The sequence below is a fragment of the Musa acuminata genome, chromosome BXJ3-10, assembly GCF_036884655.1.
Source record: "Musa acuminata AAA Group cultivar baxijiao chromosome BXJ3-10, Cavendish_Baxijiao_AAA, whole genome shotgun sequence".
In the NCBI taxonomy this organism is placed as follows: Eukaryota; Viridiplantae; Streptophyta; class Magnoliopsida; order Zingiberales; family Musaceae; genus Musa; species Musa acuminata.
Window position 1 is genome coordinate 24,126,224 of NC_088358.1, and position 12,894 is coordinate 24,139,117.

At 42.3% G+C, this 12,894-nt stretch overlaps 3 protein-coding genes and 1 long non-coding RNA gene across 5 annotated transcripts; 1 reads left to right on the forward strand and 3 right to left on the reverse strand.

Moving 5' to 3' along the window:
• Nucleotides 1-137: 137 nt before the first annotated feature.
• On the reverse strand, nucleotides 138-1,846 carry LOC135650709 (peroxidase 51-like). Its single transcript, XM_065170259.1, has 4 exons — nucleotides 1,466-1,846; nucleotides 1,169-1,369; nucleotides 919-1,084; nucleotides 138-670 (listed from the first exon to the last, which is right to left on the reverse strand). The coding sequence occupies exons 1-4, from the start codon at nucleotides 1,682-1,684 to the stop codon at nucleotides 264-266; spliced, it is 993 nt and encodes a 330-aa protein (XP_065026331.1). The 5' UTR covers nucleotides 1,685-1,846; the 3' UTR covers nucleotides 138-263.
• A 4,018-nt stretch (nucleotides 1,847-5,864) lies between these two features.
• LOC135651114 (uncharacterized) lies at nucleotides 5,865-6,835 on the reverse strand. 2 transcript variants are annotated; one of them, XR_010501737.1, is made up of 3 exons: nucleotides 6,697-6,835; nucleotides 6,310-6,579; nucleotides 5,865-6,246 (listed from the first exon to the last, which is right to left on the reverse strand). It is a non-coding gene; the product is annotated as an uncharacterized LOC135651114 (long non-coding RNA). The 2 variants fall into 2 exon arrangements; XR_010501736.1 differs by having other exon boundaries at nucleotides 6,671-6,821.
• LOC135651113 (uncharacterized) lies at nucleotides 5,938-6,742 on the forward strand. The gene is made up of 2 exons (XM_065170917.1): nucleotides 5,938-6,051; nucleotides 6,145-6,742. Exons 1-2 carry the CDS (start codon nucleotides 5,971-5,973, stop codon nucleotides 6,571-6,573), a joined length of 510 nt encoding a protein of 169 aa, XP_065026989.1. The 5' UTR covers nucleotides 5,938-5,970; the 3' UTR covers nucleotides 6,574-6,742.
• A 343-nt stretch (nucleotides 6,836-7,178) lies between the features above and the next one.
• Nucleotides 7,179-12,787, reverse strand: LOC135650379 (protein SYM1-like). Its single transcript, XM_065169637.1, has 4 exons — nucleotides 12,225-12,787; nucleotides 9,075-9,303; nucleotides 7,634-7,758; nucleotides 7,179-7,543 (listed from the first exon to the last, which is right to left on the reverse strand). The coding sequence occupies exons 1-4, from the start codon at nucleotides 12,585-12,587 to the stop codon at nucleotides 7,454-7,456; spliced, it is 807 nt and encodes a 268-aa protein (XP_065025709.1). The 5' UTR covers nucleotides 12,588-12,787; the 3' UTR covers nucleotides 7,179-7,453.
• Nucleotides 12,788-12,894: the final 107 nt, after the last annotated feature.

The window sequence follows — 12,894 nt, forward strand, 5'->3', positions numbered from 1 at the left end:
TCCAAAACAGACGCCAGCGATCCGCCGTCGGTTACCCAGTCTATCAATCTTGCCCGTGCTTTTCTGATCAGACGGTTGAGTTTATAATTTCTTTATTTTTATCCTCTCTTTGTTTTTATACATTTTCTATTAGAATATATAGAAAATACAGATTAATTAAGGATTAAAATATGTATAGATACACTTAAACGTACGATTAATTCATATATCTCTCTATCATCATGATCTTTTATCACCATTAATCATCAACAAAAGTCGTCTCCTCAATTGAAGAGAGCACAGTCGCGGCGGATGTTGCCGTTGGCTCCGGTCTTGACGCCGACACGGCCGAGCTTGGTGATGGCAGCCACGAACGCCTGGTCGAAGGCCGCGACGCTCTGCGCCCACGAGTCCACCACCGGGCGGGACCGGACGTCGGTGAAGAGCACCTGGTCCGAGGTGAAAAGCCCCATGCCCTGCTGCAGGTTCTTGTAGTACTGGTTGTCGAACGCTCGCGGCGTGACGGCGTCCATGTTGACGGCCACCCGCGGATCCACGTCTCTGGGGCACATGGCCTGGAGCTGAGCCGCGTACGCCCTGTTCAGGGTCGGATCCACTGGGTTCTGCGGGCTGAAGTCGTAGATGCGGCTGGCGAAACTGCTGCAGTGGGAGAACCCGAGCGTGTGTGCCGCTGCCATGGAAGCGTAGACACGAAAGCTAATTTGATGGCCAGAAGAGAATGCAGCAATGCCAAGACATCAATTCATTTCTCTCACTCGGAATCTAACTTTTCGAGTAAAAGCATCGATCCTTTTTCTTATTCCATAGGTCGTGTCTCCACATCCTTAAATTGCAAGCATGTGAGGAGCCACGCAGGGAAGAAAAGCAAAAGGTTCTACAATTATTGGTCGATGATTGATGACGAGTTGGTGACTATACCTGACAGAGCGATCATATCCGACTGCGAGAGGCCGTTTGCCGCAAACAAAGAGGTGAGCTGGTTGAGGTTGAAGCCGGGCTGCGGTAACTTCCCGGTCACGCTTGCCGCCGTCGACGTAAACCCATCCATTCTTCCCAATTCCACAGCATACGACGGCCCGCCGGCCTGGTTATAACATGCCCATGAATTAGAGAGGCAAAAGACTGTAAAGCTGACTGCCCGAAGGTCAAGAGTCACAAAGGAGCTGACCAGAGCTATAACATCTCGAGCCGCGATGGCAAGGATATCAGCGCACGACACCCTATTCCGGCACTGAGCCACCGCGTCGATGGCCGCTTTGGCTTTGATGACCGTGTCGAATCCATCCCCGGCGAGGGAGATGTTGTCAGGGTGGTCCTTCTCAGCCGTGTTATTCCCCGTAGACGCCACTATCACCGACGCGTCACAGCCCTGCAAGGTTGACCGCACCAGAAGCTCAGCGATCTAAATAACTCAAACAGAAAGCTCGACGCTCCGCAGCGCGCGCGACAGCACATCCAGCTTCACCTCGACGAAGCAGTCATGGAAGAAGAGGCGGAGGGTGGCAGGGACGGTGACGAAGGTCTGTCTGAACTTGGCGGTAACGGCGTCGCGCACGATGCTCTCGACGTTGGGGCAGATGTTGGCGTAGTAGTTCTGCCGCAGCTGAGCATTGGCGAAGCGAGGAATTTGGCAGAGAACAAGGACCGCAGCCGCTGCTATGAGGACTAACTTAGCGTGTGCCATCTGCTGCTGCTAATGAAAGAATCGAGTGGCTTCGAAGAAGCAGTAAGAAAGGGGAACAGTTGTTTAAAGAGAGTCGGCATTGGATTCTTCCTGTTGGATGTACTCGAGCTCGAGAACAAGATGAAATGAGAGAAAGCGAGAGAGCCCAATTTGCCCGAGAAGTGGTCGGCCCCATAACATAAGGGAGCAATGGCAAAACGAGGAGAAAGGGAGGGAAGGAGACGGAGACGACGGAGGTAAAAGAAAGGCGGCGGCTTGGACGTGAGATGGTCCAAACCGGGCCGGACGTCTAAAATAGCCCAATAGCGGAAACCATTGGCTCGTGTCAGTCCGCGACCATAAGGAATACAGCCCATAGGCAATCATCCGAATCAACACTTCAAAATGCCTTTAAGAGTCGTCACCTTCATTCAATACGAATAAAGATATGCCCCAGCTGAACCCAGAGAGCTGGCAGAGGCAAAATGCCTTCAAGCAGATCGCTGATGCAGAACTCTCGTCGGCTTCTGCAACACTTCAAGTCAGTGCAGATTACCACTCCCATCAGTAGTGCTCAGTTGGCGCACGCCATCAAAGACTCCGAGATGAACAATCTGCCAAAGCTTTGGTCAAAGCAGCAGTTTTCTGCAGGGAAATTGGGTACGTCGGCCACCCATCCCCATCCAAGATAACAAGTGGAATCAACCCTATCTGTTGTTCCAAGCCATTGAAAGGATATAAAGGTTCGGTTTATTTTGTCCAAGGAAATCTCCACATGTCCATGCATTGTGGGTGCTCGAAAGCTTTCCAATTCCTCCTCAATATGCCTTGTGACCATCACATCTGCCAACTAAATGGCCATGGCAGCCGCCCGAAAGCCACTTGTAGAATCAAACAATGGCTGTCCCCTTATTCCCTCAAAGAGGTAAAAAAAGGTGGAATAAAAGATAAGACGTGTTCTATCCTCCCCACGTCCCACTATCTATTGTATATTAATTAGAACCCCTCGAATGCTACAAGACTATATGAGGCTTTCAAGTTGTAGAACGATCATATGATGTATTTCATTCGTCTATCGTATGTTTTGAATCATTTTCATATGTCACAACTACTATATTGTACAACATCAAACGTCTCGGTCGTCTCAATATCGTGTAATCTCGAACGTCACAGGTTGAACGAGCCTCTCCCCTCGTCGCTACTCGCTGATATCTTCAACATTTCCTACTTTGATTTCTAACATCTACCTTTAGGGTTCTCATATTCTATGTGGTGACAGAGGCTGGCCCTCCACCCACTTGTACCGAGGGAAAAAGAGCTTGCGTGACGACAAGCAGCAGATGTATCAGCCCACTCTCAATGCATATTGGACTGTCTCAGTCTCCAAGAAGACCTCAACTTTAGCTTTGTCTATTTCTGCAACTTGAACGAGTCTTTTCCATCCGCAAGCGGCACACAAAGTAGAGCTGACGTCCAAACGCACCCACCGTCTTCATGGGGTGCAGTGAATGGACGCGATCTACCACAATGCACACTTGTAGAACAATGTACACAGTCTCCTTCAGATACTCCCATGTATGACGCCGGGGAAAGAGACAACCATAAAGTATTCTTATGCGTCTAAAAGAGACTCTTAAGGTAGTATGTAGCATTCTCTGCATACCTTACATCAAAATCATTGTAGCATTCTCTTTTCTGAAGTATTACCTTTTCTTTGACTTCAGTTCAGGTATACTGAGAATGAGATCTCTGTCAGCCATGGATTTAAAGGAGCATGCAGTTGGTTGTACGTGAAGCTCCAACATATACTGAAATGATCCCATTAAGAATACATGATAATATGTGAAAGCCACTTTGAGATGTTGATGATGTGATACTATGTGAATAAGAGACGGCAAGCATCACAACCACCGGTGCTGCAGTTGTCATCAAGCTGTGTATATGTCGTGTTTACTGGTGTCAGTGCATCTCCTGGTATTCATCAACACACATAAATCTGATGAATAGAATTCGGATTACAGCAAGTGCGTGCATTTCAGTGACCTTCGTGACCCTTTCATTCCATCAAGCAGCACAATCAATCATCCTCATGATGACCACCAGAATATCTCCATCACTGTCACCTCCAAAGTTGTCTTCTCGGGTCGAGGAGGAATTGGTGGCAATGAACCCCACTAGGCTAAGGTGATAATGTTTCTACTCGTAATTTCCTGCCTTGTCATATCCAAGAAACTGAGGCCCTTAACTATCAAGAGACACTTTTTTTTGACCTGATCCCCAGTCTTCATTAGGCAAATGAAAGCAAGAGCTGCTGCTGCTTTCTTCCATGATTGAGCTAATTCATGCTTGCATGTATGCTTCCTGGTTCCTGCTTTACTCTCCACCCAGAGAAGATGCCTGGGGCCCAATACGCAAAGTTATCTGTGGGACCCATCGGTGCTATTCCCAGCCCGGCAACGCGTGCTTCCTCGTGGGCCCATCCTGTCGCTGCCGCCCTCTGGGCCCACAGAACAAAACACAAAAGGGGATTAGTGAGATGAGGAAAGGATACAGTAATACATTGCACCGAGGGGAACAAGACGAAGAGTTCATCCACATGACCCCCCACCCCCTTCCCGCGCCCCCCACTCGCGGTGGCCGCAACCCAACATCCCCATCTCTACATCTCTATCACAATCTACTGTGTTCATAGCTTTTTCTTTGGAGTCTTGTAGTTCCCAGATGCTCTGTCCGTATCCACCCGCTCTGCAATTGGATTGTTTAGAGAGAGAGCCTCTGTCAGTACAACAAGGACAAAACCAGAGAAATATAGCCTTTTGTATCATTAGGGCAATAATGCACACCTCCTCATAAGTCGTCCCTTGTTCCAAGTGATGCTTACTAGGTTGGTTGGAGCTTGATCCAAGGCCTGTGCTTGCAGATCCATATGCAGCAGCCAGTGGCAACCCTTTCTCTGGTTAATTAACCTGCCATGGCCAGACTCTGATCCTGTTTCCAGGCAATGCTAAACACAAGTATGCATTGTGACACCAATGTGGGATTCTTTCATCTAGATCTTATCCTATTGGAATCAGTTCATGGATCACACACTGAACATGTACTGAGGACTGTCTCCTGATGATTGAAGTTACCAAGTACATGGTCGGATCCACTGGAATTGCATTAAGATGTCGCAGTACTTGCTTGATGCAACACATGATATGATCGACTACTAATATGTTCTTAGCTCACCCACCACAGACAGATCCAGCTAATGGCTGTAGTAATCTCAGCCGACAACACAATTATATACGCCATGTGCTACTAATCACTGTATCTAATCACCTTACATTATGGCTTGGTGCTTAATCTACTATGAACATGTAGATCTTGGTCAAGTCATAAAAGAAAATGTAGATCTGTACAAAGACCTATTGTCTTGTTTGTTCACCAAATCATCACAGGACATGTCGGTATAGAAATGTATTGAGGGACATGTAGGTATCCAGAGAATAATACATGCATTGAGACACCTTGTAATGATCATAAAATCCTAAGGCAACACATGTGATCTACAATGGGAGGTATAGCTGTCTGTCCAATGATTCTTGTGAAGTAGTGCTCCATAATTTTGAGAAATAGTATGTAGAATGAGTGGGTCTTCTTATTCTAATGCTATCCTTTGTTGGTACTGTCTTGGGCATCTTTCACCTTCATATAATTGAGCTGCACTGGCGAAAGACTGGGATTTGTTTGGCATGCCTTCAACCCATTGAAATACTCTGGTGAGAGAGTCTGTGGAGAGGATCTTAAATTCCGCAGGTTGGGTGTATGGAGATGGTTTTGTAGGTATAACTAAGCACATATGCCCTGTTACGACAGAAGAGGAGCGTCTTCCCTCGGGCTGCAGTTTCTAGCAAAAGAATTGAGCTGCTAGCAGATCTCCGGTGAGGATTCCCTCTTCCCTTATTCATTTGTATGTTTCTGTCACAAATCATAAGATTCTTTTGAGAGTTCATCTTGTTTCACTTCTTATCCCATCCTAATCTGCATTCTAGCAATTTTGCGTGAAGGTCTCATGTTCTCGATTGCTTCCTCTGTCATAATTTCGAGGTTGTCAATTAGTATGGAGATCATGAGACAGTCGTCCACATCCTTTACATGATCATAAAGCATGTGATGCTCTCCTGTGGCCTTCAGCTTACAGAAGACAGAATGGATGTATAAGATCAAAGCAGTTTCCTTGTTTATTAAGCCTTCATCATAATTGACAGTGAGTTTAACTTCAACAGATCATTCATCCCACAACAACACACCGCAGAGGGCCAATGGGGAGATACATGAATCAGTATGACAAAGAGTACTTGAAGATGGCCATCATGAAGCAGGAAGCCACCTTCAGACAACAGGTACCTTCTTCTTCTTCTTCTTCTGCTTACAACTCCGTCGAATCAGGATGAAGTTACTGGAGATTCTGAGTTTTTTTCCGCTGCCCGGTCCAGGTGCATGAACTCCACCATTTGTACCATGTTCAGCAGCTGCTGATGAGGGAGATGAACAACACCAACAAGACGGATGCACATAACCGGACACCTGATCTGAAGCTGCCGGCAGGGGAATTCAGTGGGAAGAAAGATAGAAACGTGAGTACGACGGTGGAGGCTTACCGAGAGAGCGACTTGGAGCTGACGCTTGCAACTGGAAGCAGCGCCCGAGGAAAAAGGAAAGAGACATCATCGACTTCAGATTCTGGATCAAGCTTTTCTTCATCCTCGACGCAGTCTGGTGGTACCAAACGAAGCAGCAACGGATCTGGGCAGTGTCCGGTCCGGGATATGAGATTCCAACATGGGATCGAGGAACGAATGAGGGAGGATGGGATAAAGCAGCCTCCTTGGTTCTCTCGATGCTTGAGCCTCAACATGGCATGACTGCCTCTGTGAATTGTAATGAGATGTAATTGTAGTTATCGGAAGACAACCAATTTAGATGAGCAGAGAACTCGTATAAGAAGGAAAGGCAAACAACCTTGCGCAGCTTAAACTAACACATACTTGAAGCAAGTTGGTACTTTTTGGTAGTCATTGACATTGTTGTCTATGTGATGCTCTTAGCGTTGTTCGTTTGATCATTGCTAGATGATGCAAGCCCTTTCAACCTCTCGGCTTGTTGATATCAGTCACACTATGGTTTGCGATGTCAAAAGATATATCTTTGGTTTGGGTTGGTATGTTTCAGATATTGTGTAGCTCAGTGGAATGTACAAAGTCAAATGACAATGGAGGGGTCAGTTGCTGCCAATGGCCCGATCTGAGTAGGAAGATATGTCGCATGCGAGGCTGCATGCACTTTGTTCTCTGTTTCATGAATTATTCTGACCGCCAAATATACGAATAAGGCCAGCCTTCTATAGAGTAATTTGTTCTCTGAAAGATCATCACACAATTGACAGGAAAAGCCATCTTAGACAGGCCAGCCTTCTATAGAGTAATTTGTTCTCTGAAAGATCAGCACACAATTGACAGGAAAAGCCATCTTAGACATATGTATGGATTTTATTTCAATAGTAAGGATATTGATGCCGCCTAAAGATGCACCAGTATTACAATAATCAAAACCATTTCTTTAGAGAAACAACTGAATAATCTTTGACATCACTATTTAAACGACGGACAACAGTTTGCAATTTCAACCAGTTCAGGTTAAAGATAATAACAGTGATAACTGAGCCTCTTTGAAATCTCTTCGCCCCTATTTTCAACTTGAATTCATAATCCTAAAGAACAGCAAATTCTGATAGGAGTTTGCCACTTAATTCTTCTGAATGCTTACTTTCTGCAGGCTTGCCATGTATGTGAGGTATATTGTCCAAAGGAAAGAGAATGAATTGCATACCAAGGGCTGAAAAGGCAGTGAATTGCATTATTGTATCAGTGGAAGACATATTTCAAGACTATGCATGATAGTTAAAGTAGACAAGAATATATGTACCTGTAAAAGAACAGGGACAAATTTAAATGTGATGAAATCACAGAAAGGCCAGTACATAAATCCTCTTTTAACCGTAGGAAACATGTCTCTCTTTAACCTGGCAATTATCTCGCCCCTGGTTTCACCTGACGTCAAAAACATATCAGAAAAAGAGCAACAACACGTAAGACTGGTATTTCTAATTTGTTTAAAAGAGTCAGATCCACATCGGCTTGTATTAGATTAAATAGTATTGTTAATTTCTTCAGAGATTAATTGAATTTACAAAAGGAATATGAATAGACTGAGAAAAGTTACCATACTGTCGGAGGAAACATCAGCCCAGCAAAAAAGCAGATGTAACTTGATTAAGCATTAAATTGCAAGTTAAAAGCTATAATACAGATAAGCAATTCAAGCTCCAACAACAACGACCTATCAATTTGTCCAGCAACACTAGACAGGATTAGTAGACAACTTATAAAACTGAGACTATTTTGAAACAAAGCAATAGCATCAGGTTTTATTTACATGACCTATATGAAATTAAATTCAAAATTAGCTCTTGGGTTGCTTCAAATATGAAAAGGGTTTACCCTGTTACCACAACTTCACAAGTAATTGGCATGATGAACCTTGGACTTGGAAAAGAACTTTTGCATCATTTTCCATCAGAGAAGAAATTTACATCTTCTACTTCATAGTTCATATCTATGGGAATGATAAAGCAGCCATATACAACCAGCAGCAGCATGTAGCTGACAGAAGAATAAACATACATGCAATAACACCAATGGTCTTTTTGCAATATTAATGCCTATATTTTCATGATCTGAATATTAGTGCTTTGCTATTCTAATTTGATCTAGTGACATCCCAGGATATAACAAAGGCTAATCCCTGCTTAATCTCTCATGATGCTATGCGTAAGTTTATTAGGAAGAAATTTACCTATATGAAGCTAACTTCATAGTTTGAGGGTGAACCTTGATATAGTGATAAGTTTGTCCCTTTTGCAATCTGGTTGACCAGGGGTTGAGTCATGGAAACCACCTCTTTATTCATAGGGATAAGACTGTGAACATAAACTCTCCCTTAACCCTGAATTGGGGGGAGCTTTGTCTTAACTTTATAATCTAATTTAACTTGTTCATCCAGTTGCTAATTTAAGGTCTGGTTAAATCTTCATCGAAAGCCAAAAACATCCAAAAACACAAAAGGCATATTGGTCTACTACCGGAGTAATTTAGCTATAATTAAGAAGCCAGTTACAAAAAAATGTTTAGATAAAAAACCATGAGATGTTCACTTCAGCAAAATAAAGATAAATATGAAGACAAAAAATTGTAGCAACAAATCTTTAGATAATATCATGATTAAGCTATTAACAATGATTAGAAAACATGATGATAAAGACAAAGCATAATGTTATGTTGACACTATGTGAAAATAGTCCCAATACCTTGTAGCACTGCATTTACTGAGAAGAATGCAGCAGTCATCAAAGGACCATAAGTAGTTTGACCAAGAAGCATCTTCTTCAAAGTGGTGATCATATCTTGTTTTGGTAGAATTCTTGCAACAAAATTGTACCAGAAATGCAAAGAAGGTCCAAGAATTATCATCCCATAACCAGCCATACGCAGAGTTCTAACCAAATCAAGGTTGTCAGGAGAAGTGAGTGTGGTGATCTGCGAAGTTAGTCAAAAGTTAGGAAAAGTTCTGTGAAATCGACTTGTACTGCTTCAATATTGGAATTCAAGAAAATCTGACAACTATAAGACAAACCAAAAAAGAAACCTACTCAGAGAAAAATTGCCATATATACTCTAGTGTATACTCTAGTGTTTTTTCATTCTTTTATAATACCACCGAGTATAGACATAAAAGTAATGTTGTAATTTACAAGACATCTATTAAGTACTGATAAACCATGAAATTAGTTGCAAAAGTCAGATGCTTGAAAATTTTCTATTTGCGTCGTCCTTATACATCACTTCTTTCTAATTTTCTTGTAGCTTGCAAATCTTCATGGCGTCATGCACCTTTGCACTCTCTCAGCAATCAGCATCCTTATTGCTTTTGGAAAATTTTCCAATCAAGCTTTGCATGTTCATTCCAGTCATACCCAGTTTGATATAGATTAAGGTCTCTTTTTGTGTTCATACTTCCTAAAGAAAACAGGTAAAATTCAGAAAGAGTATCACTAAATAAAATTTGTGGCAAGATTTGGTTCTTCATCATGCCAAACTTGGTTCATATTCAAGCATGGATGAATATGTTTTATGTGACAATTTATACAAACACCGCCGTACAGCTATCTGCACCCAGAATGGTTGTCGAAAATTTTACTTTTCGTTGATTTTGTTATATGAAAAACTTCCAAAGTCCAACATGGACTACAAAATAAATGAAGGAAAAGTTTATTCCAATTATCAGATCAAACACTTTCTCATGTTTTGCAGCAACTTTCTCATTAGCGCAATAACCTATGGTACATTGTGCTCTACTACCACATTAGATACAATGAAACTGAGAAAAGAAAAGAAAACATTTCCAGTGATGTGGCAGAACAATCATCTACGCACCTATATGCCATCCATCCATTATTTCAGTAAGAAGCAACCTAACACTATTCAGGCCTTATTTCTCCATAGACCCTGGGTCAGTTCTAGTCAGACGTACATCTAATTAAGAACCAAATAATATACCCTTGTTCTGTTATCTAATGTGATTTTTCCTTGTCATTTTCTTATTTCCCATGAAATTTGACCAATAGAAAATTATCACCACATATAAACTTCAAACAGACTAATGATAGTCAATAGTAAATTTCACCTTGTCAATCAGCACTATGATTCATCAATCCACAAATTTGGCAGCTTTATTTAAGCTGTATATTTCAGAGCATAATTCATGGTATAGTAGCAAAGCTCAAAACAGCTGTAGTCAGATTAATACTTTGAAGAAGCAACCTAAAAAAATCAAGTCATGAACTTGGAAGAATCCAGCTATATGCACACAGAATTCAAATATCAAAACAGATTTCAGCAACAGAAGATAAAGAAGACACTTCTCGCTTTATGTGCAATTATGGGTTTTAGGCAAGTTTATAGCATCTTAGATGATGATTCTCCTTCGATCTTATCGCCAACTATTGCTACCTCTGGCTTCAAAGGATTCAATACTTTGTTGTCTGACTTTCCTCATAATATCAGTGCTCCATCTCAACATTTTAAATATCAGCAGCACAAAGAATTTTAATATGGTTTTTGGCTGAACAAATCAAAAAGTTAACTAGCTATAGTATGAAATAGTGGGACAGGCACAGCATGGTTGAGAATGAAACCATGGTTAAGCCATAAGAAATAGAATATAATAACCTTCTTAATATTTTCTTTTCTTACTAGCACTTTTGTTAGTACATAAAGCATGTTTGATAAGACAAGTTCTCTTACAAACTTGCCAATTAATTAATGGCAACCTAGAGATGCATAACTCCTAGACCACATCAAAAGTCTGTCGCCACTTAGCTATATCATTCTTGTTTGATAGCACTATACTGTTCAGAACTCTTCTTCATGAAACTTACATGGATATATCAAATGGTTTTACTTCTTCTGGTTCTTGACAAAATATTACAACGAAACTTATGTTTTCGTTTCGTTTTCTTTTTTGATGCTTTCATTTCTTACACATTATGAAATTCACATTCAATATAGTCTAACTTGCTCCTACTTATTTTTAAAAATTTTAGTTCTATATTTTGGTTTCAATGCTCTAATTGGAATTTGATCTATTTTGTTATCGTCGGTAAAACTAGTGCTAGTGGCAAATTGTACATATACAATGTCAAACATCATCCTGAGTATGGACTGTAATTTTATTCAAAATTTATCCACAATTATTGCAGAGTGTTAAAAGTTCCTGCTTAAGATATCTCGCTCATTGTTTTAGCACTAGTAATTGCTACATCATTAATCACATCGACGATCTTTCATCAGATCAATAAAAAGCAAGTCTAAATTAAGCTCTTTTAGCTATAAACTTCTGCTACGTATTAGAATGAGAGATAAGAGCCTTCTACTTGTATGTTGCTTAATCTTAAAAATAGAATCCAGACCTTTTCTGAAGCCTTTCTATCACAGAAATACACAAAGGCCTGATCACTATCTACTTTCTTCCAGTGTTTTCTATTAAGTGATAAGCAATCTGTTAACACAGTTGACAACTCATGATCTTCACATGAATGATCTAATGTAAAGACATCAACAAACAAAGGCTTGCATAGTATTCAGCGTCTAAGGCACATAAACCGCTGAAAGACATAAAAATACACATGAAATAGTCGATCCTTGTTAGCTATTACATCAAGAAACTAGGCCCTAAAATCTTAAGGAGACATATTCTTTGGCAACCCCACCAGCCAATGGAGCCCAAGATTAACAACCACTCAGTGCATTGCACTGTTCAGTTTCCCCAGGGACAATGATAATAGAAAAACCTAATCTGTAACATGCCGAATCAATTGCAACAAGCAAATCACCAATAAGAAAAAGGCAAAATTTCTGCGAAAACGGATACAAAATGGAGGGCAGGCCGACAAAAGAACCTGAGAGGAGATGTCAGCGGCGGCGAAAATGGCTGCGGCGGTGAGGCTCTTGGTGAGAACCGGGCGCGATTCGATCATGCCTAGGTACCAACCCACAAACCCGTTCCGAAGAAAAGAAGAAGTTGACGCCGAAGAAGCAGCGGCGACGGTGGAAGCGGAGGGATGAGAAAGGAGGAAAGAAACAGTGGGGGAGACCCGCAAGGACGATTTCCTGGGCTTGTATGACAAGGGGTAGGATCGTACGTACGCCCTCGCGTGCGACATTGAGGGCTTGGAGAGGTCGCCTGAGGGCGGAGCCCGAAGATGGTGGACCAGGAGGCGGTGCGCACTCCGGCCGCCGTTGTTTAAGAAGAGGCCGCTCATATCGCTTCGCCTTCTTCTTCTCCTCTTGCTTTCTTTGTTCTGCGGCCTTCGCCAATCTCTACAGTTTCATAGCCTATACGCTCGCCCGCTCGCCTCTTTTTTATCACGGGAAGGCAGGAAGCGAGGCGAGCAAAAAGGAGGAGCGAGTCGCGTGTGGTACGGCCGCCCTGTAACGACCTCGCGAGATCGTGATTGGCGCACGGGAGGTCCGTTTGAGAGGCTTTTGGTACTCCAACGAAGCAGCCCACTAAAATAACCCAGATGATCCCGACCGTCAATTCTGTTGCCGCACTCAATCCGTATCACT